Raw genomic sequence first — 21,884 nt, forward strand, 5'->3', positions numbered from 1 at the left:
AGGATGTTACAAAGGACTTTTAAAGCATGTATCACAATAATAAGTTTAGGAACATCTGACTTTATAAGATTATTCATACAGCTAATAAACCTGTTGGATGTTTCTGGTACGAAAACAACAAAATGTAGAAAAAGCTACTAATGGCTCATTTCATTTAGAACATGCATTTAGAACGGGACAATTTTTGTAAGCATGTACAATAATAGCATCAACCTTACCAAGAATGTAATCTCCACGGAATTTCTTGTCATACTGTATATGTCGTTGGTAAGATATACAGTTCATTTGTATTCCTACCAAATTTCTTTTTAGACTGTAAAATAAGTGTTTTTGTAAACACAAGCTCTAGTGAGCAGTATATAATCGGGATGCTCAATCAAAGTGCATGACCTTCAGCCTTAATGTTTATTGTGTGTTAGACACATAATCTCTCACAGTGTCCGGTTGTGTAATAGGTGTGTCATGTCTGAGCTACACAATGACCTGCCTTTAGTAGGCCACAATATGAAGTTGTACAGGTCTTATGAATCTGTGTTGTTACTGTTAACTAAAACTATTCAAATGCTTTTCATTAATTAATATATAAATATTGGATGAAGAATGTAATTAGAAATGTTGCCTTGGCAAATAACAGAAATGAGTACTAAAATTACTAAGACTAAAACTGAAATGACAAAAGCAAAAAAAATTACTAAAGCAAACTAAAATAGTTAATTCAAAATATTAATGAATACTAAAATAATTTTTTTTTATGTGAAATGTAAATTGTTTGCAAATTACATTACATTTTGTAAATTATTCCTCAATGATATAACTCAAATGATCCTGTTGCCTTTTGTGAAAAACTGGCAGGATAAACCAGCAGATCATTTTTTTCATGGATAATTTGGCCAAAACAGCCTTTAGGATGTGCTGTTTCTGATGTTCTGTGTCCAGAAATATCAGTACAAAACAGGCCTTTATACATCATCCCTACACCACATATGATTGTAGCTAGAAAGCAGCAGTCTTAGTGCTGCCTAAAAAATTGAAAGTGACAGTCTGTGTAAGAATGTTTGTTATCGTTTTTTTAGGAACACAAATGAGAGAACGGCTTATCCACAGCAGCATGTTATTTCTGCTGCATCCAATTAACCTTCCACTAATCCAGTGGCTTGTGGAGCCAGCAGTGGATCGTGGTCAAATACAGGCTATCAAAGTGTGGAAAGTTACTCTAGATGTGCATGAGAGTATCAAAGTCGGCTAAAATATAGAACTGATAAGAGTAATAGTGGTACACAGCACTACAAATTGGATACAAAAGTCTTAAGTGTACAAACAGGCATCAGCTGTGTTGAGTGCTGTTATGCTCATTCTTGGATGCAAATTTGTGTTGCATCAGTTGGGAAATATACTGCATTGATTCCTCAGACAGTAAGATTACTGTTCAGCACATGTAACTGTGAAAGGGGAGGGAGGAGTGGAGAGAGAGAGACAGAAAGAGACTAAGGGGATTAGGAGGCTTCTCTCGAAACAGTGCCCATGCCAGTCAGAGCATTTTCCGATGGAAGTCCTTCATCTTCACTTTGAACTGTTGGTGAATTCTCTAACAAGAGACAGATTGGATCACAGAACAAGTCAAGTGAAGAAAAAATGGGATAGTTAGTGTTAAAAAATGATGGTTGGGCATGTATATGATAATCAGAAACCAAGGCTGGACTTAAGTACAACCGGTTCTTGAAGAGCAGAAGATATGAAATCTAAAAGGTGCCTCTAAAAGATCTTTAACTTCTGTTTCCAGTGTTTTTTTTCATGTCATACTATTACTTGCATCAGGAACTGGTTTTTAGTATTACCATTCACTATGTGACAGTCTCATTCTGGATCTGACACGGTTTTTGCTTTTGTGTTCCACCTGTTGGATAGTTAAATGGTGCTAATAACTGAGAATGGTGTACTTCTGGTCAAAGATCACCAATGCAGCACCGGCCACAACCGAGCGAGAGACTGGAACAATGAGGAGTCCTCCATACAGAGCACCACTTTCGTGGAGCCGACAGAGGACTCTTATTATGCAGATGATGAAGACCACCATCCTTATGATGATGATGACGACGATGACGACGTCTACCAAGAATTTGAGGAGCTGGACTTTTCAGAACTACCAGACACCAAGAGCATTGTGTCTGAAGATTCCTTCTACCCACCTGACGATTCCCTCAACTTTGAAACATGTCAGGATCCTGAGAGCCCCGAGCCAATCAGCTTCTTTAAAGCGTGCTGCTCTAACAACGCCATCATCGTCAAAATCATGCTTAGACAAGGTGTGACGGAGGAGGAGGTGCGAGAGACGGACAAAAATAACAGAGTAAGTATTGCTATGGTTGTGAAATGTATATTTTCTGTGCCACCAAACTTTAATGTAAAAATGATTCTTTTCAAACAGGTTTCCCAAACCCTGCCTTTAGTCAGACAAACAGAAAGTCCCGCCCCCAAACTCAAATCACTGGTTGAATCCATGCTGTTAGTCAGGATATGCAAAAACACAGCCTCACTGTTGAAAGTCAAGCTCTACAGCTACAAATGGCTTACTTTCATCTCTCTACATATTAGGCTGAGATAAGTGTATTTTAATCTGTATGATCTTTTATTTGCAAGAGTATTGTCAGGTTAAAACACCAGTTGTTACTGAATATCAAGGCTCACATCTGACTCATAGACAGCTCTGAATATATTTAAGCGGTCTTAAAAGATAAAAATATCTAGCGAATCTGTCTTTGGTTTAGCACCACAGGTAGAAATATTATCAGTCATAAGAATTCAACTGCAGGAATGTACTCATGCAGTGTGGGAAAATCTCTATCATTACCATTGCTTTGAGTTTTCTGAATATTGGAACAATGAACATTATAATTTCCAGAATCTATTCATTCAAACTTTGTGTTTAAAGAGTAGATTCTTGACTAGCAAAAGGCCCTTCTCTACCCTCAGCTATGAGAAGCTTACAATTATGACAGTGTTGGTGATAACAGTGTCATGTTTATGCAAGGCTATTATCATATCAAAGAGTCTTTAAGCATGCATGATCCACGCAGTGCTCCTCAGGGAATGAGCTCATGCGCTGATGCTGTCTCCTTCCTCCATAAATATCGACATTGCGCTGAAGTGAGGCTGAGACTTTCATCCGTACATAAATATGACATTAAAAGCACAGTCTATAGAAATCTGGCTTGGGTGGCAACTCTTAGCAAATCATGTGCCTTCTTGACACATGGTGGAATTGTGTTGAGTCTATAAATATTGGATTGCAGGGACGTTTTCATTGACATGACACCCACCACATAGTCAATATGCAAATGGAATGGTCTTTAAGTCCAGGAGTTTACAAACTGTTATTTTAGGAAGAGGATCCCTCTCAAGGGAATCATCACATTCAGTGGCATCAAAAGTGGCATTTGAAACCCCTGTACAGATAAAGTAATATTAAATCAAATAAATGGATAAATAAAATAACATGCAAAAAAAAAAAAAAAGTTTTCTTGGTAAATGCATGATATAAGTTGAATTACTAAAATTAAAATATAATTGAAATATATATGAATTAAAACTAAATAAAATAAAACATTCAATGTAGCATAAAACTACTAAAAGTAAAATGAAAAAAAAAAAAACCTATAGAAATAGAAGCTAAATATATAAAATACAGCTAAGACAACACTAATAGGGCTAAATTGGATTATTATACGTATTCTCAAAGATTCAAAGGTTTTCTAAGTCAAATCTTTGTCTTGACTTCATGTCCAGTCGTGATGATCTCTTAGCCAGCGAAGCCCTGAACAGATTTTATTTTTGACAAAAGTTAAAACACAATCTCTGTTTAAAAAAAAAAAAAAATGGACAAACAAATCATAAATGTAATGTTATCCACATCAAGTTCAGAAACTCACCACACAAACTTCAAAACATCAATGATAAAACAACCACTTTTTTACTTCCCTTCTAAAAAATACTATCAACCTGCATCTCTTGAATACCCCCAGGTATTCTAACAGAGCTAGCATATGCTAACAGAGCTAGCATATAAAAAAAATATTTCCCCCCCATTTCACTAAAAGGATATATATCATTACTACCTGCCCTTGTAAAATAACAGTGAACCTCTCTTACAAATACATAATATTCCAACAGTGGCCAATCTTAAACACCATCATCAGTTTAAAAAAGTTTTTCAAATTTTAAAAAAACTTATTTTCCTATTTTCCTTTCTTCAGTTCATCTCAAATGCATCAGTGGATCAGTGGATGTACTTCCAAAATAACCCTACACAACTTCTTTTGAGCAGTCTGCAATTTATTTTTTAATTTCTTTGAAATACAGCTATAACGAAAAACTGCAGCATAATCAAAGTGTGACTGCACTAATGCACCAGCCAACATTTGTAAAGTTTCAGTATCTAAGAAAGCTGCCTGTCTTGCTAAACATTTTATTCAATTACAAATGAATGAGGCCATTTTTATGTCATTAATATATAATTAAAAAAGTAAAGGACCTAATGCACTCTGTTGCGGAACCCCATATGAAATGGTCAAACAAATGGGACGGACAGGTCAGACAGAAGGGGGTTTACATTGCAGTCCAAGCAGATCATAATCAAGTCTGAGCTTTCAAAAGGCTCTCAAAGATGACAAAATACTGCTTAGACAGGGAATTTTTTTCCTGCATGCCATAGAAATGCAGAATTTATAATGTGCGCGTAATTTCACTCAAACGAGTCTTGCTGTAGGCCATAAAAGCCTACATTTAAATCCAACAAAAAATTGTTACGCTAAATTATATGCGAGAATTGAGATGACTTCCTTGCTCAATGAATCATTTGAACTGAAATTGAATTGACTACCACTAAACGGGTCTGTCTTGCTGAAAATAGAGCTGTAATAAATGAATCGTCACCTACTGCCCCCCTCTTTTGTGCATCCACAGTTACTGAGACAATGTCGGTATTGAAAAAGATAGTTTGCCATACATTGCTGCCTAGTACAAGCATTGAATAGGTTAATAAACATCTTATTTAACTATTCATTATTTTTGAAAGAAGCTCTATCTAGGACTGTATGCTTGGTCTATGACTCAGACTGTGCAGTTTCAATGTTCAATGTTCTGAACGCGAACAGAAACAACACATGCATAGAAACAAATGGTTACTCACAGAGAGACAGAAAAAAAAATGTTTTCCTCAGAGTACTATGTGGCAGTAAAAGACATGTAGTCGTCTTTTAAGATTCTACGACCCATTTGCATGTAAATGTCTCCTAACTAACTCAAGCCCTGATCATTTGTTTAATACAAATCTTATTCTACAGCCATTAGCGCAGGGGAAATTATATGTGCTGCACAGTTAAACAGGACCATTAAGTGCTAATATTTAATGATCCTGTTTATCAGTCTCGGGAATGATCAACCTGTTTGCAGCGCTGATAATTAAAACAGAAAAATGGAAGGTTTTTGGTCGAGGATTCCTTTGGTCGTGGGATGCACATCCAGTTTTAGATTTCACCTTGAAGTTTGTATTCACCTTCACTATTGAACTCCTGTTGATCTCAGGAGGGGGAGCTTTAGGAGGTTAGAGAGGCTTTCCTTTACAATCATCTTACGACAGCGTGACATTTCGCTTCCCTGTCAGACTGTGTTGTGTAATCTGATATGATCCCTATGAAGTGTCACTGGGATCCACCACTAGGAGAAATTGCTACGTCTCATACAGTACTGGCTATGGCCTGCAGTAACCTTTAAAACTGATCTAGAGACAGACAATGCGTCCTAAATTGTGTATTAAAAAAAGAAAACTCCCTTAGCTGCACATCGATTGCATTATAGCAATAATCATATTCAGTTTCTTGATATTCTGGGGTTAAGAACCATAAATGCCAGCAGAGAAGCGCTCTGAGCCCAGAGGGAACTCCATACTAAATCTTAGCTAATAGTCTTTATGGGGCTTACCATCTGCCTGTAGTGCTCTATAATCACTCACAATCTGGAGACACACAAGAATATCAAACTGTTCTGTACTACTAAAGTAATGCCTCTGACCTCATACATTTGTTTTTATTTTCCCGTGACCCTTACTCATCTGTGCATTTAAGATTTGCTGAATTGTTTTGTGATTTTACACATTGTACTACACTCATAGAGTGTACACTCAACAGATATTGTTGACAGAGGTGTTCCGGAAGTAAAAATCACATTTATTTTCTCCAAAGGCGGACTGATTTTTAACAATAACTTAAATAACTTTGAAGACACACCTTCTGGGAGCTACAATGTTGTTTAATTGAAATCATCAGCCTTTAATATTAACTTTTTTTTTTCTCTCTTTTTTTTTTAATGATCATGTTTAATAGTGGAATTCCTGGTGAAAATAGAGTCATGGCCAAAAGTTTTGGCAGAATTTACTGCTTCAGTATTTGTAGATTACTTTTCCACCTTAAAAGTATAATGAAAACGATAAACATATAAGTTTTTAAAAGCTTTTATTGGCAAAAAAAAATATGAGTCAATATTTACAGTGTTAAAGGTGCTGTAGGAAACCTTTCTAAAAAAAATATTTTTTACATATTTATTAAACCTGTCATTATGTCCTGACAGTAGAATATGAGACAGATAATCTGTGAAAAAATCAAGCTCCTCTGGCTCCTCCCAGTGGTCCTATTGCCATTTGCAGAAACTCCATCTCTCCCGGTAAAAATTAACCAATCAGAGCTGCGGTCCGTAACTTTGTTTGTGTTCAAAATGTAGAAAAATGTATATAATAAGCGAGTACACCATGAATCCATGAGTAACCCAGTACCTTTGTGATTCTTCATAGACATAAACAGAGAGAAGTAGTTCCGGCTACGATGTTCTTCCGCAAGACGCAAGCAGTTCTGTTTATTAACCGCTAGAGCATCAAAAGTTCCCTACCGCAGCTTTAACCCTTTTTTTTCATGACCTCTGCAATTTGTTCTGGCATGCTGGATATTAGCTTCTGGGTCAAATCCTGACTGATGGCGATCAATTCTTGCCTTATTAATTCTCAGAGTTGATCACAACTTGTAGGTTTCTGCTTGTCCACTCGCCTTTTGAGGACTGACCACAGGTTCTCTTTGGTATTGAGATTCGGGGAGTTGCCTGGCCACCAATCCAAAATTTTAATGTAATGATCTTCGAGACATTTCTTTATCACTCTTTCTTTGTGACATGGTGCTCCATCATGCTGGAAAATGCTCTGATCTTCCAACCCCAAATTGCATCACAAAGCGTTTTTGGGCAGAATTATGAGAGAGCCCACTCACTTGGTTGAAAAGCAACCCAACACATGGAGGGTCTCTGGATGCTAGACTGTTGGCACATCACAGGAATCATGGTAGCGTTCACCTTTTCTCTGATGAAGGGAGCTTCATCAGAGAAAATAACTTTGCACCAGTCTTCTGCTGTCCAATCCTTGTAATTCCTGCAGAATTTCATTTTATACTTGATGTTTTTCTTTGAGAGAAGTGGCTTCTTTACTGCCCTTCTTGACACCAGACCTTTGTGCAAAGTCTTGGCCTCACTGTGCATGCAGATGCTCTCACACCAACCTGCTGCCATTCCTGAGCAAGCTCTGCAATGCTGGAGACACCATTCATCAGGAGGAGATGGTCATGGCGCTTGCTGGACACTCTGGGACGTCCTGAAGACTTCTTCTCTGCAGCTGAGCCTCTCTCTTTGTAGTTCTTGATGATCCGGTCAAAAGTGCTATACTCTTTGTAATAATTTCCTTGCATGTGAGGCAATTTTGATGCAAAGTGATGGTGGCTGCACGTGTTTCTTTGGATGTAACAATTGCTAACAAAAACAAAATGACTTCTTCCCTCCTTTTATAGCAATCAGTCTGCTCTTACAATCGAATTATTATGATAGTGATTAACCTGACTAGTACTCATTCACACTTTCACATGTGCTGCTGATCTGATTAGTCAATTAATGTTAGCTGGTCATTTTATGTCTTGATCAAAACACTGTGACTTTTTTGTTGTTGTTGTTGTGAAAAGTTATTTTTTTGGCCAATGAAGATTTAAGCAATAAAAAATGCATCTGATCTCACTACACAATAATCTAGAAACAATATGAAAACACCACATCAGCTTAAGCAGCAAACATCTGTCACTGCCAACACTTTCGGCCATGACTGTACATAATCCAGCATCCTCCACCAATCAGAGAAATGAAACAAGCAAATTAATAACCAAATGAGCTCTGTAGTCCCTGCCCACTCCCATTAATCACTGCAAATGATATTTTGCAGTCACTATATTTTGCAATAATCTTAAAACTTTTAAACGATTACCTTTTAAAACCCCTATGGGAAAACATGGTCATGCTTTAGTTTAGAGACAAATTTTCACTATTAACTAACTATTGACTAAAACTTTTGCCTCAATAAACTCCTGCTTATTAATAGTTAGTAAGGTGGTTGTAAAATTTAGGAATGGTGTAAGATTCAGAGATCTAAAATATAGTTATGCAGAAGGTGGCAATAATATGTGCTTTATAAGAAAAAAAAAAAAAAAAAGCAAATATGCAGACATGCTAATAAGCAACCAGGTAATAGTTAGAATTTGTTCCTGAAGTGCTACCAAAAATACTTTTCTGAACCAAACGCTACGGAAAACATGGGGAGGCACTTTTGCATGCTTTGCTTTTTGCATGCTAGCCTATAACATTTTATTTGGAAATGCATTTGTTTTATGAAAATGTTGTATTTAGAATGTCTCACTTCATCTGTAATACCCGTAGAAATATGCAGTAGTCACAGTAATACTGACTGATCTAACTATTAGAGATGTTCCGATACCCTTTTTCTCTTCCCGATACCGATTCCGATACCTGGGCTCAGGGTATCGGCCGATACCGAGTACTGATCCGATACCTGGGTGTGTATCTGTATATACAGCTGTATATACTACTAGCCCTGTGTAAATTGCTAGAATTCTTTTTATGGTGTGCTTCAGACAGATCCCTCAATAAAACATGAACAAATACATGGTGAACTACTGTATTTATTACAGTATTTTTATTATCTAACATGAATTTGACAGTATTATTTATTTTCATATGCAAAAAAGAACTTCAAATGCAGCCAAAAATCTAACACCGCAAACTAAAAAAGGTATTTAAGTTTTACAATATAACTGTATAAAAAAACTGCAACAAATAAATCTAGGAATATAAAAAAAGATCTATTAATCAGATAATCTCTTTACAACAAAACAAGTAAAAAACAAGCAACCATCTAGGCATAATTATTATTATTATAGAGACGTATTATTATTACTGTAGGCTACAACAGTAGCTTTATATATTGTCAATTTACTCATGTAAACCAAACATTTATTTTAATGGGCTGCCATGAAGATCTTTGAGTGTCTGTGTTTATGATATGACAGTATTCTCAAATGAAACGGTAAATTCTCATGAAGTGACGGTTTATGCGTTCGTGTCCTCATGACACACAGCAGAGACTACAAAACAGCGAGCTCTCGCGCATCTGTGCCAGTCACCCACAGAGATGTAGATTTTGCGGGAGTAATATTTAAATAGTATTTTGCAGTTTAATATTCACAGACACTAGTATATATTCGGCTACTGTCTGGAGCCCTGCGCTTTGACTTACACGGAAGCGACTGAACGCAGCTGCCGGTACTGAATATACTTGAGAGTCTGTAACTACCGGTACTACAGAGACATACTGCTAACCACTGATCTATAATATAGAAGCGGCTTCACTGTCTTTTGGCAGTTTAGAATGTGATGAGTGATCCAGTCATATATAGATCAGGGCTGCTAACGCGTTTTCATTTCTTCTTCGCTGCTCTAAACAGGGGTTGCTTGTGGCAACACAGCACAACTTCCTGTGTTTTCAATGCATTTTGAGCAGCGAAGAAGAACCGTGCAGCAGTTAGGCAAAGCTTGCGGTCATAACTAGGTATTTTTTAAGAAAATGGTATCGGATCGGTATATGGGTTCATGTACTCGCCGATGCCGATGCCAGAATTTGTTGTGGTATCGGAGATATTTCCGATACTAGTATCGGAATCGGAACAACTCTACTAACTATAGGCTCCACTTTTCCAGTCTAAATATGCTTCTGCATTTACTCTGAAGATCATGATATCATCGACCTCATAAATAAGCCCACTCAACCTCTCCTGTCCTCAGAGTCCCTCCAGAGATTGATGTGGAAACTCATCCTCCAACAATCCCTGTCCTTAAATGAACTGCTCTATAGGAGGGTTCAATCGCTTCAATGTCTCTGCAGTTTGCACGTTCAACACTTTCTTCAGTAGTAATGACTGTTGAGATGACTCATATTTTTCCTCTCCACTTACAGACGGGTCTGATAGTGGCGTGTTACCAGGGCTACGTGGATGTGGTCATTGCCCTCTCTCATTGTCCATATGTGGATGTGAACTGGCAGGATAATGAGGGAAATACGGCTCTCATGACTGCTGCACAAGCAGGTAAGAGAAAAAAATAAAGGCATAAACGTACAATCAGCAACTCCCAGTAGATCCCCTGGGCCTTCCTTTGGCTGTTCTATGTAACAAGAGCCAATATTTTATCCTTTATCATACTTAGGGTTAAAGTTGTGATGAATCAGAAGTAGCACCAAATCTTCTCTTCGGAATTGGGGCAAATAGCCAAGTGAAAAAGGTATTGTTTAAAAAGGACAAAAATTAGGATGAGATCTTGATTCAAATAGGAGGCATATATGAATGCAAGGTTGCAGTCATTTATAAGAATGGGACTAAATGATTGGAGAAGTCCAGAAGCGGAAGATCCAGTTATGGCATTTTGATGAAAAATAATGAGGTATAAAAAGAAAAGAAACATACATTATGCATAGATTAACCATTCTAAATGAATGGATGCACCCCCCCCCACACACTCAAAAAAAGAATGAAAGACACTAAAAAAGGTTCATGCAAATTCCCTAACAAGCCTTAGCATTGTGGCATTAACTGAGACCACGATTTGATTCTCAAGGAATGCTTGAACTCATAGGTCTCATTTAGCCTACAGTGTATTGGTCGTGATGCCCAATTCTGATTTTTTTTGCCTAATAGCTATGTTAGCTTTTTTTTTTTTTACCATTGGTTTACACATTCTTTCCATTGTGACCCATATCCGATTCATGTGTTTACACTAGCTATACCATCCGAAACATCGCCATGCTCAAAGAATAATATGACATCATTAAACCGCAGAGAAGTACCAAATTGTTGCAGTTTTAATGACGTACAGAATGCAATGCCTCAGAAAATCCAATCTGCTTGTTTACATGAGTCACATTGGAACATATCTGATTTATCTCTGATTTATTTCCACATATGTATGAGGCCTGAAACCAATCTCGAAATATCCAATTGCATGCATTTTTTTTCCTGTTTACATGGTCATAAAACACATCCGATCGGTGTCACATAACAGTATGAGCAAAAAATCGGAATTGGGTCACACTGACAGTATGAACATAGCCAAAATGTTGCTTTGTGTAAGTGTCTGCCAAATTGTAAATGTATTCTATGTCCTTTTGAATTATAGGTCACAGTACGATTACCAATTACCTGCTGAACTACTTTCCCGGGCTTGACACTGAGCGCAGGAATTGCCATGGCTTCACTGCGATGATGAAAGCAGCCATGCAGGGTCGAGCCGAATGCGTACGCTCTCTCATGATGACAGGTACAGTATCTATCATCAGCTGAAAAATTCATATGGGTTCCTAATTTAATTCATGCCTACGTAATAATCCATTTTGTTCCTTCATGTGGGCATTTCCCCTCATTGTCTGATGTTTTTCGTTATGCAGGAGGAGACATTGAAGCAAGGGACTTTGGCCGTAAGCTGACACCACAGGAATGGGCCCTGTTCACGGGCCGTTATGAGACCGCCAGATTGATGGCCCGACTGATGGAACAGCCATGTGCCGAACAGTTCTGTGACTCTTACCACATGGAGTGGCCTATGCTAAGCGAACTGGTAGCTCGTTCAAAGCAGCCCAAATCCTGCTGGAGAAAGTTCTCTGAGTGCGTCTGTAACTTGTTTTCCATCAACATGAAGACTAACCCTGTGGACGAAGGCGCCATGGACTACACGGTGCGCATGACTACAGCGCTGGCCAGTCCATTCATAGCCACTGCCTGCCACACTGTGTGTCCGGGCAGCCCTCCGTGTGTGGGAAAACGTCGCCCTGCTGTCCAGGACATCATCCGTAAACAGCGTTTGGCTGAGATGAAGAACCTGGGGCCCGAGCGCCTCAACAACTATAAGCGGCTCTTCCAGAACTCCAGGGTGCTGCTGGTGCCGAAGAAGCAGGAGCGGCGCGCCAGTCTGCAGCCGCAGTTACTCCAAACTGTCGCGATGGCCTCCACCATGGCCCTGCGGAGAAGCAGCCTCCTGCCACTTCATATGATGCGCAGGAGCAGCGTGCGTCCTGGGATGGTGGTTCCTAAAGTCATGCTGTGCAAAGCACCTCCTTCCACATACACCCCGGAGCCGCCACCGTCCAGAATTTCAAAAGACTTATCGCACCTACAGATCCCTAAATGGAAGTACAAATCTCTGAAGGAGGAGAAGAAAGCTGAACGCTTGGATAGGTTAAGACTGCCAGTTGGGAGGAAAAAGTGATGTGGCTTTGATGCCAAAGTGTTTTTAAGGATTTTTTTCTACTGTGAAGGCTTATTGTTAGTGTGAGAGTCATACACTACCCTTTTAGACTGGTATGGACTATAAAATTTGGATTTTTACAATATTTGCTCTTATTGATACATTTAAGGCATAATGATTCTAATTCATAGTAACGGATAACAAATTTAATAGCTTTTCTGGTTCATTATCTTGAGGCAATTCATACTTGAAAGTTTAAGAATACTAATTTCTGTTTTTCATATTGCTCTCAAGACTGAATTTTAGAAAGGGAGTGTTATATAAAAAAGCTGCTAAAACATTAAACAGCATTGAAGGAATAGCCTACTATATCTGGTCTCGACATGTTCTCTTCTATTACCTCTATTTATCTCTTTGAAAGTTATTAATACAGTATTGAGTCTGCATTACAAAACATCAATTGTTTTGTTGACTTTCTAAGATATTCACACAGAAACTATTTCCTGTAAACGGATCAGTCATATGTAAAGAACTAAAATAAGAATTTGAAGAAACACTATTAGCGAAAAACAGTTATGAATGCGATAATAAAGTAAAAACAATGTAACAAAAATTACCTGTTTGTGTATCAGAAAACTGTTCTGTACAGCTTTAGTAACTGGAATCCATTTGTTTCGTGTCTTAAACAAATGTGGCGCGCATGCGCAAACGGCGCTCTGATCGGCCCAGTTTACTCGTGTCAAAGTGGGTGATGAATAAATAAGGTGTACTAATGAAACGATTCAAATGTTTTGCTAAAAAAGCTAACTCTACAAAGTCTGAGATACATTGTAGTCTAATATAGGTGAAGATTTGAAACACACTGCTCGTTGGGTAAATTAGACAAATACCAATCATAAAGATGTCAAATGATAGTACTGAAATCCAAAATAAAGCAATTTATTACAAGCAGTGCACCTGAACTAGCAATGCAGAGTGAAATGGGTAGTAAACTTCCAGTAGGGGTCAGTATACATCTATTCACTCCACTTGCGATAGGATTCATGTTCTCAAAACACACAATCCAGACATGTGGCCATTTCCGTTCTCAAAATGCATTTTTCAGTATCCGTATCTAATGACACGCTTACATTAGCAATAAAAATTCACATTCAACATTCACATCACACCATCACCACATTTCTATGCATCAAGCTGAATCTTTAGGGATTAATACTCTTGCATTAGCACTGATGAGATTGAATTTAATGGATGTGAAGGGCCTAGTGTTTCAGAGCTGCAGGCATGGCTTGTCGTTTAGCGCCTGCCACACTTTTTTACACTGCAGACTGGTTCTCAGGACAAAGTGAGAAGCACATAGCCTGTCAATGTCAAAATATCTCTCTGTGGGGGAAATGTAATGAAACAGTCGTGATGAAATCCTAACAGGAGCTCGCAGCTTGCCTGCCTGGCCTCTGATAGCTATCTAGGAATTCAATCAAAAAAATACAATGAATTGAAAACTCACATCAGTAGAACATAACAAAAAACCTGTTAGCGTGTTAGTGCTGATGTCAGGAACACAATAAATGCAGCTGAGTAAATAGATACAAGATACATCAGTGCTGTTCAAGTGTTAACATCTTTTTTATATATATATGGGCATATAATGTGAATATATATATTTGTAACCAAATCTGGCATTGAAATGTGTACCAGTCTCAAAGAAAACCCCCCAAAAAGGAAGAAATGACTCAGACACAGGACAAAATAAATCACAAAATGGCGATTCTCCATTACTTTATATAGCAGTTGCAACCTGGCTTTAAAAAGGTTCACAATTCTCTCAAACACTTTGTCTAGCAACAGAAAAAAAAAACGTTTTACTTACATCTTCAATACAGGTTGTCTGATATGTCTACTTTTTCACAGATATTTTGCTTGTTCTCAGACGTTTACTATCGACGGTGCTGAAGATATGTGAGTTTGGGGATCATCCTGAATCCTTGCATCTGACAATTACCTCTAAGTGTAAAATGACATGAAGGGAAGACCAGGGCCTGCTTCATACCTTCCTGAAATCTGATAGACTTGATGCTTAAGGTTTGAAAATTACAAAAGTGATAGGGTATTGTCATTCTTTGTTCTTCGTTCAATCAATAGAGGAATGTTCACCCATCTTGTCCTGCAATAAGATGACCTGAGATAAGGTATAGGCAATTTAAAAAAGAAAAGAAAAATGAAAATCAAGGGGTGCATCTATACGCACAGCTCTCCTTCTAGAGGATAGGTTGTGTAGGAATCAAAACTATTCACTTTAGTGGCATCCATTTAATTAAGGACATGAAATGCATTCAAAACAGATTAAGAAAGGTAGCAATATAGGCCAAAAGGTTTTTGAGCATCGTTTTAGCACCTTTTCAAGTCAATATTAGAAGCTTTATCACACCACTGAGCCCTGGTCTCGCCTGTTTTACACAGCAAACAACATGACAATAGGAGGTCAACATCTGGATTAGAAATTAAGGTAACAAAACCCTATGCTTTTTTTTTTGACTAGCATTTTTTTTCTTGCAATGTTTCTGCGTTAGGTGACATCCACATCTGCACATAAAAAGTATATATATTTTGTATTTATATAATATATATCCATACTCTATTGACAGATCTGTCTACGATGAGCTTAAGAACCACTGATCTTCTGGAAGAAAAAAGCTGATTTTGCAAATGTCTATTTTACAACACAGCATCAAATAATTGTCCATCTTTGGAGGGGAAATAGCTGTCAAAGACTGTGTCCCTCCTTTTCTCATTAAAGTGTGAATGCTGCTGAAACACAATGTGTAAAAAAAAAAGAAAAAAGCATTTACAAATGGGCATTGACAGAACCAGTGACTTGTCGTTAAAAGTAATTTCAAAAGCAGCTCTACAGCACCCCTTGGGTCAGGGATTATCACATTTGGCACATAACTAAGCACAAATCACTCAATGGCTTGTGGAATGACCAGTCTTCATATTAGTTCAGTTGGGGGGAAAAAATAGAAAAGAACACCTGACAAATAGGCCTGAAAATGTTCTGTATTGGTGGTAAACTCTGTCCAGGCAGTGATGCTCTGTCGTCAGTTAAAAGTAGTTTCCTCACATAGAAAAAATGGGGAGAAAACACAGAGCAAACAACACTTCTGAATATGCTTTCTGTTGCATTTCTTACCCATTGAACAGGATGCTGGAGTTCAGTGAGTGTATTTTCCACTCTTTTCAAATACAGGAAAATAAAATGATATATTGAGCCACATGGGAGGACACAGTAGTCTCTGCGTAATATACACAATGCACCTTGTATCTACATCTGTAATATACAACAAGTACTTTACTCCAGACTTAAGAATTTAAAAAGGAGGTACAAAAACCAGCAAATAATAAAAAGAAATCAAAAAAGCTAGAAAGGCTAAGAGTGTAACGGAACACTCCATAAAAAGCATGGTTTAACATAAAAAAATGTCAAAAAAGTGTGAAAACTACTTTCTTAGCTTGTGTCAAATGCGTTTTCTTGTGCTTCACGTAAATGTCCCATCTCCGTGCAACATATCTTCCGCTTTCTCATTTACATGTCGATTCCCTCCACTGCTTTGCAAAACACCAAAGTTCAAGTGGTCCTTTCTTTAAAATGCATGAGCTTCCTTCCTAAATCTTCTCTCTTCAAGCACTTTCCTAACCTCACTCATTGGCCGAGTGGCAGCCCACTGTGGTGCGAGCAGTGAATCGAACTGAAGGTTTACGTGTGTGAGATGTCTACTAGTGTTCATGCACATGCTGGGCTGGTCTCTGTGTAATGGTGTCCGTAGGCCAGCCTCCAGCCTGTCTCTGTGCCTCTACACCCAGGAGTCCGGCGAGGCAGGGTAGTGGCTCGTCTCATAGTTGAGTTCACTGTACGGGCGGGATGCCGAATAAAAGTCCACGTAATTCCCTGTGGACTTCAGTCCCAGGTGCATGGTGCCGTCAGCGGCGGGTGGGGGGCATTTATGCGCTTGGTCCTCGTAGTACGGCTCCTCGAAGTTGGCTCCTGGAGGAGTCTGGAAGGGAGGGTAGGCCTCTGGAGGGTTGCCTTGAGCCGAGACCTGACGGAAACAAAGAAAGCGTGCTTTTGGAAGTGACATAAATGTGTTATGTGGTAGTTCAGAAACTATAGGAATCTAATTTACAATTCCAATGCAAGCGCTTTTCATGTAATAAAATTAAAAGGCAATGGATGTATGTTACATAAAAGGTACTTCATCTAAACCAGTGTTTTCCAACATTTTTCACTTTGGTACCAAAAAAATTAAAAATCGCAAGTACTTCACCCACACCAAGCCAGAAATGTGTTCATTTGAACTAATACCATACTGGATTATTTTATACTATGATTAATTGAATTCACTATTTTAATATACCATCTACTTGGTTTAAAAATTATACTTAATAAATAGCAAATATATTCTTCTACAAGCTTCATCCAGAAAGGAGCTGAGATTAATTGGCGTAATTGTCATTTTGTATTTGTTTATCTCTTGATAACCTTGCCTTTTAAACTAAAAAGCAAAAAACAAAGCTTTCTTTGTATTCTTTATAACGACTGACAATCAAAATACAATAAGTTATAGAAATATAAATAATATTAAACAAAAACGTTAAAAATAAAAAGTTAAAAAGATAAAAAATATAATAATAATATACATATATATTTTATTTCAGTATTATTATATAAATATTATAATAATTATATCAGTTGCCTTAAAAAATAAAACATTTAATAAATGTAAAAAAATGTCCCCCTTTATTGACACATGAAAATGTCAAGATAAGATACACGTTAGAATTCTGTGTGATGTCGTGAGCTCACCTGGTTGTGTTTGATGTCATCACCAGGAGACATGTAAGCACCTCTGAACAGTGTAGATGTTCCACTGGAGATTTGAGCTGCAGAGACAGTGAATTATAAAGAGTCTCAGAGGACTGGCAGGTGCTTTGACGTTTTCTATTGCTACAGAAAACGTTGACATGAAACAGGTGTGCAGGTAAATGAATTACAGTTCGTGACTTTTGTTGAGACGCAAAGCTGAGATATCAGATACTTTTCCGTGGAATAACTGTTACACTGTTACTTTCACTAATCACAGCTCTCTCGTGTAATTGGCTGGTTTGTCTGTCAGTCATATATGGAAGCTTTAACCTCACCTGCCATGGCGTCTTTTCTGGAGGTGTGCTCGCCCTTGTTTCCATGGTAACCAGAATTGGTTCCAGTTGACTCATACTCCGTCTTCCTCTCCTTCAAGCTCATCATTTCTCGAGGGGAGGTGGGGGCACTTGCTAAAAAACACAGCAAGTCAAACAATAATGAGTGAGAGGGGAAAACAGCCTGTTTGTTTAGGCCAAAGTATCACATTTGAAAGCACAATAAGATCTCATTCCATCAAGGGATCTTTTATTTTACATAAAAAACTCATTTACTGTAATGAAGCAATTCTCTTGTTGCCTTTTGAGACAAACAAGCATCATTGCTCTCCTCCTAATTGCGAAACGGAATTGGTCAGGTAATTGATTGGTTTTGTCTGGGCCTCTTACTTGTTCCTTCAGCAATAATTTATTTCACCTTTCTTGTCAGCTTTGTGTTTTCTTGGCAAAGCTTTGGTTAGTTTAAATAAAGCTGTCTGTCAGAAAGTGAGATCCAAGTATTTCTACAAGGTGACACCTTTATAAAGTATTAACCAAATATTATATTAACAGATTACTGCATAGTCCATGCACAATTTAATTTAAAAACATTAAAGTTTAACAAAATTATATTAGATTTTATATCATAAATATATAAATTCGTTGGAGAGGAAATTTGACAACAAAATATAACATAACTGTTGTAATTTTAGTAAAACTACAATAATGTATTACCCATAAATACTGAAATGGATTTGAATTATCTCACACTCTGTTCAGATTATCATAATTAAAACAAATATTAGTATTATTTAGTATTATTTTATAATTTTTTTTTGTATTTTATGATTAATTTTCATATAGTTTCGAATAAGGGCAAGAGTAAAACAATAACATTTGTATGTAGAAGGCTACTGAAAAGTATCAAAATATAATAATAATAAAGTTGACAGAGTTTTAATGTGACCGTCATATAACGAAAAGCAAAATGAAATCTGTTCATGAAACCCCTGGGACATAAACGTGAAGTTTACAGAGTTGATGAAACACAATAATGTCCTCAGTAATACAAGAAAAGATTATTTTACAACAAAGTACTTCATTATACCAGAAAGAGATACTTAACTCGTCATCATTTCATTATTTTGATGTTAATGAATCAGCTCTTAATGAAAGATATTGTGTTTTTACTATTTTTAAGCCTGACTTTGTTGGCTGGTGTACGGTCTATGCTAGATGGCCATCTTAATTGCAAATGTAGAAATTTGTATTTCCCCGAGAAAATTGCAAATTGCACAATTTAAAAGGTGTGAGATTCTCATTTGGGATAGTTCCCCGCCACCTTCTCCCGAGCAGCAGGTAGATTAAATATGCCATCTCTTTGTTTGTCCCATGATAGGTGAGGACATTATGAGCATTTAATATTCAGGTTGCCTCTAGACTACATTCGAAGAAACATAATGAGAATTCTGAATAAAGATTTACTACAGACTGGAGATGATGTGGCACTATTAATGAAGGCATAAGATGAGTTCAAAAGCACAACTGACTAAAATAAACTTTGATATCTGAAACACAACTAGACAACAGACAGTGCCTGCAAAACAAAGCGTGTTAATTAAGCAGAACAGACTCTTCTGTAGCGCTGTGTAATTAGGATAGGCATTGCGCCCTGACTGACAGTACTGTACTGTATTCTCCGACCCGCCGTCAGTTTGAAATTGACAAATATCAGGATGTTGACAGCTTTCTTCCCTCTATGATCACATAACAGCATAAGCCACACTCTTCTTATCTCCATTAATGTACTATTTTGGGATTAGTCATTATGAATGACAAATTCTCCCAAAACTGACTAGTTGATAAATGAGGTCAGCTTGTTTTAGATGCTTTAATTATTGCACTCTCTGACAAAAGTCTGACTACTTGATTTTGAAAACAAGTACTTTTCAAGTACTTTTTTTATTCTTCCAATCTACTGCTGACAATGAGATAAAGATGTGGATGGTAGAGTGCAAATATGATATCAGTGATATCGCTTGTTGTCAATACAGACTCTCACCTGATCGATTATTGGGTGAGGTCCGCACAGGAGAGATAGATGGAGTGCGAGAGGAGGAATACGGTCGTTGTCTGTCTCTCTCAATTGTAGATGAAGAGCCAATGAAGTGATACTGAGAATAGCCGTCCTGCCATAAAAATAAGAGGAGCATGATCATCTGTTCATCCTGAATCTCCACTCATTAAAACCTTTTGGTAATAAAACAAAACAGATTTTCATGCATTTGAAACTGAATTCCTTTTTAAAAACTTGGATCAGATAAACCAAAGGGTCAGGATGGCCACTTAGCACCCGCTGGTAGATACTGTAGCTGCACCACTTGGCAGCAAAAAGCCTCTAACTGCATTGATGCCCATTTCAAAGTATATAGCAGCAAATGTAATAGATGCGAGAACAGCAAGGTCTTCTGAATGTATTACCTTTTTATAGAGGCTTCGCAAATCTCTGTACTGCCACATGCTGTTGAGGACTTGAGACGCCGCCTTCACCACCTTCGGTGTGTGTCTGTAGGGAAACATAAAAGAGGAAATGAATACAACTCATAGCTCTATCTGCAATTATGTAAGCAGTTTGAGTGAATTTTCAGTTTCTAATCCATTTCTGGGCTGTTAATATAATGGATCGCTTCATATTTTTTGCAAAGAGTGCAAACTAAATAAAACCCTGTGGTACAATACTGAAACTTTATAGAAAGTACTTTCTCAGCTATATAAACAACGTGTTGGGAGATGTGGAATAAAAATTAATTTTAGTTCAGCTCAATTTGTTCACAGATTTCTCTAATGGTGATAAATTCTAACAGAAGATAAGCTCTAACGGGAACCATAAATATCATAACATCTACAGTAAATGCTGTGGCAATGAGTTTTCTACTACTCTAGCATTCAAAAGTTCCATAATGTCTTTTAAGCTTCACCATGGCTGCATTTATTTGATTAAAAAAAACAGTACACTATAATATTGTGAAGTATTACTATCATTTTAAATAGCTGTTTTCTATTTTCATATATTGTCATTTATTCCTGTGGTGGCAAAGCGGAATCTTATGCGTCACATGATCTCTCAGAAATCATTCTAATATTTCTGGGAAAACCATATTACATGTTTTCAGTTAACAAGTCAATTAGTTCATAATAAAAGTTCAGTTAATAATTTCAGCATTAATTTTCTTTAAAAAAAATATCTTGCAACTTACTACCTGAACAGCAAGCAGTGTGTCAACCAAAAAATAACCATTATCAAACGAGTTTTTAATACAGTACAGGAGAGGTAATGTATGGAAGATCCAGCATGTCCTCTTCCTTTACAAACTACTTTCCTTTCCATTTAAATATGCCTAATTCTACGGGACATAACAGAGTTAAAATGGGGTTTTGTCTACACACTCTAATCGGTTGTGATCATGTTACAGAATAATAAGATACTAACTTGTCTCCCTTGCTGCGGGCAATGCCGATGAGTTTTTCAATGCCGCCGGCGTCACGAAGAGCCTTGGTGTTCTCCATGTTCTTGGTGATGACTTCATGCAGAGCGCAGCAGATCGCCGTGATGGTGTCATCGGACATACTCTTGCTGGTACCCCCTGTGCCAGTACTGTTGTTATTGTTGCCCCCCGGTAGACGGTGGACCAGATCCCTCATGGCATACTTGCCTATGGGTTGCATGAATGAGATGAATGAAAAAGAAAAGTCAGAGAGGAGGAGTGACAAGCTTTTCAGAGATTTGGATTCGGATTGTACCGTCGGCATGCAGAGCTCTTTAAAGGCACTGAACCTCAAGGCCGCGACTGAAAATGCCAAAGCGTCCGATACACCCACATCACTACCCAGCAGCTCTATTACACTTAACGTGACCGCAAAAGAGCCATTCCCACCAGGGAGCTAATTCTATCTGCAACGATCCGTGCTACAAAACCGGTATGCATTGAAGTTACATGAAAGAAAGGTTCCCATGAGCACTTGAAGCCTTGCCCGATTCATCGCTGATT

The 21,884-nt window shown here is 37.7% G+C and overlaps 3 protein-coding genes across 9 annotated transcripts in view; 2 read left to right on the top strand and 1 right to left on the bottom strand.

Annotated features, from left to right (window-relative positions):
- Nucleotides 1-21,884, top strand: part of LOC127950757 (transcription elongation factor A protein 1) — a 174,441-nt gene that overhangs the window by 24,082 nt on the left and 128,475 nt on the right. The window lies entirely within an intron of this gene.
- LOC127950752 (ankyrin repeat domain-containing protein 33B-like) lies at nucleotides 21-13,444 on the top strand. Its single transcript, XM_052548004.1, has 4 exons — nucleotides 21-2,347; nucleotides 10,385-10,514; nucleotides 11,599-11,739; nucleotides 11,867-13,444. Exons 1-4 carry the CDS (start codon nucleotides 1,910-1,912, stop codon nucleotides 12,682-12,684), a joined length of 1,527 nt encoding a protein of 508 aa, XP_052403964.1. The 5' UTR covers nucleotides 21-1,909; the 3' UTR covers nucleotides 12,685-13,444.
- Nucleotides 14,426-21,884, bottom strand: part of LOC127950743 (catenin delta-2-like) — a 72,035-nt gene continuing 64,576 nt past the window's right edge. For all 7 annotated transcript variants that reach the window (XM_052547979.1, XM_052547977.1, XM_052547976.1 and 4 more), the window contains 6 exons: nucleotides 21,326-21,548; nucleotides 20,317-20,401; nucleotides 19,898-20,024; nucleotides 17,860-17,991; nucleotides 17,525-17,601; nucleotides 14,426-16,760 (listed from right to left, as the gene is read on the bottom strand). In XM_052547979.1, coding sequence (XP_052403939.1) covers nucleotides 16,515-16,760; nucleotides 17,525-17,601; nucleotides 17,860-17,991; nucleotides 19,898-20,024; nucleotides 20,317-20,401; nucleotides 21,326-21,548 — 890 coding nt within the window. In that variant the 3' untranslated portion in view covers nucleotides 14,426-16,514. The remainder of the gene's footprint in view (nucleotides 16,761-17,524; nucleotides 17,602-17,859; nucleotides 17,992-19,897; nucleotides 20,025-20,316; nucleotides 20,402-21,325; nucleotides 21,549-21,884) is intronic.

The sequence above is a fragment of the Carassius gibelio genome, chromosome B2 (genome assembly GCF_023724105.1).
Source record: "Carassius gibelio isolate Cgi1373 ecotype wild population from Czech Republic chromosome B2, carGib1.2-hapl.c, whole genome shotgun sequence".
NCBI lineage: Eukaryota > Metazoa > Chordata > Actinopteri > Cypriniformes > Cyprinidae > Carassius > Carassius gibelio.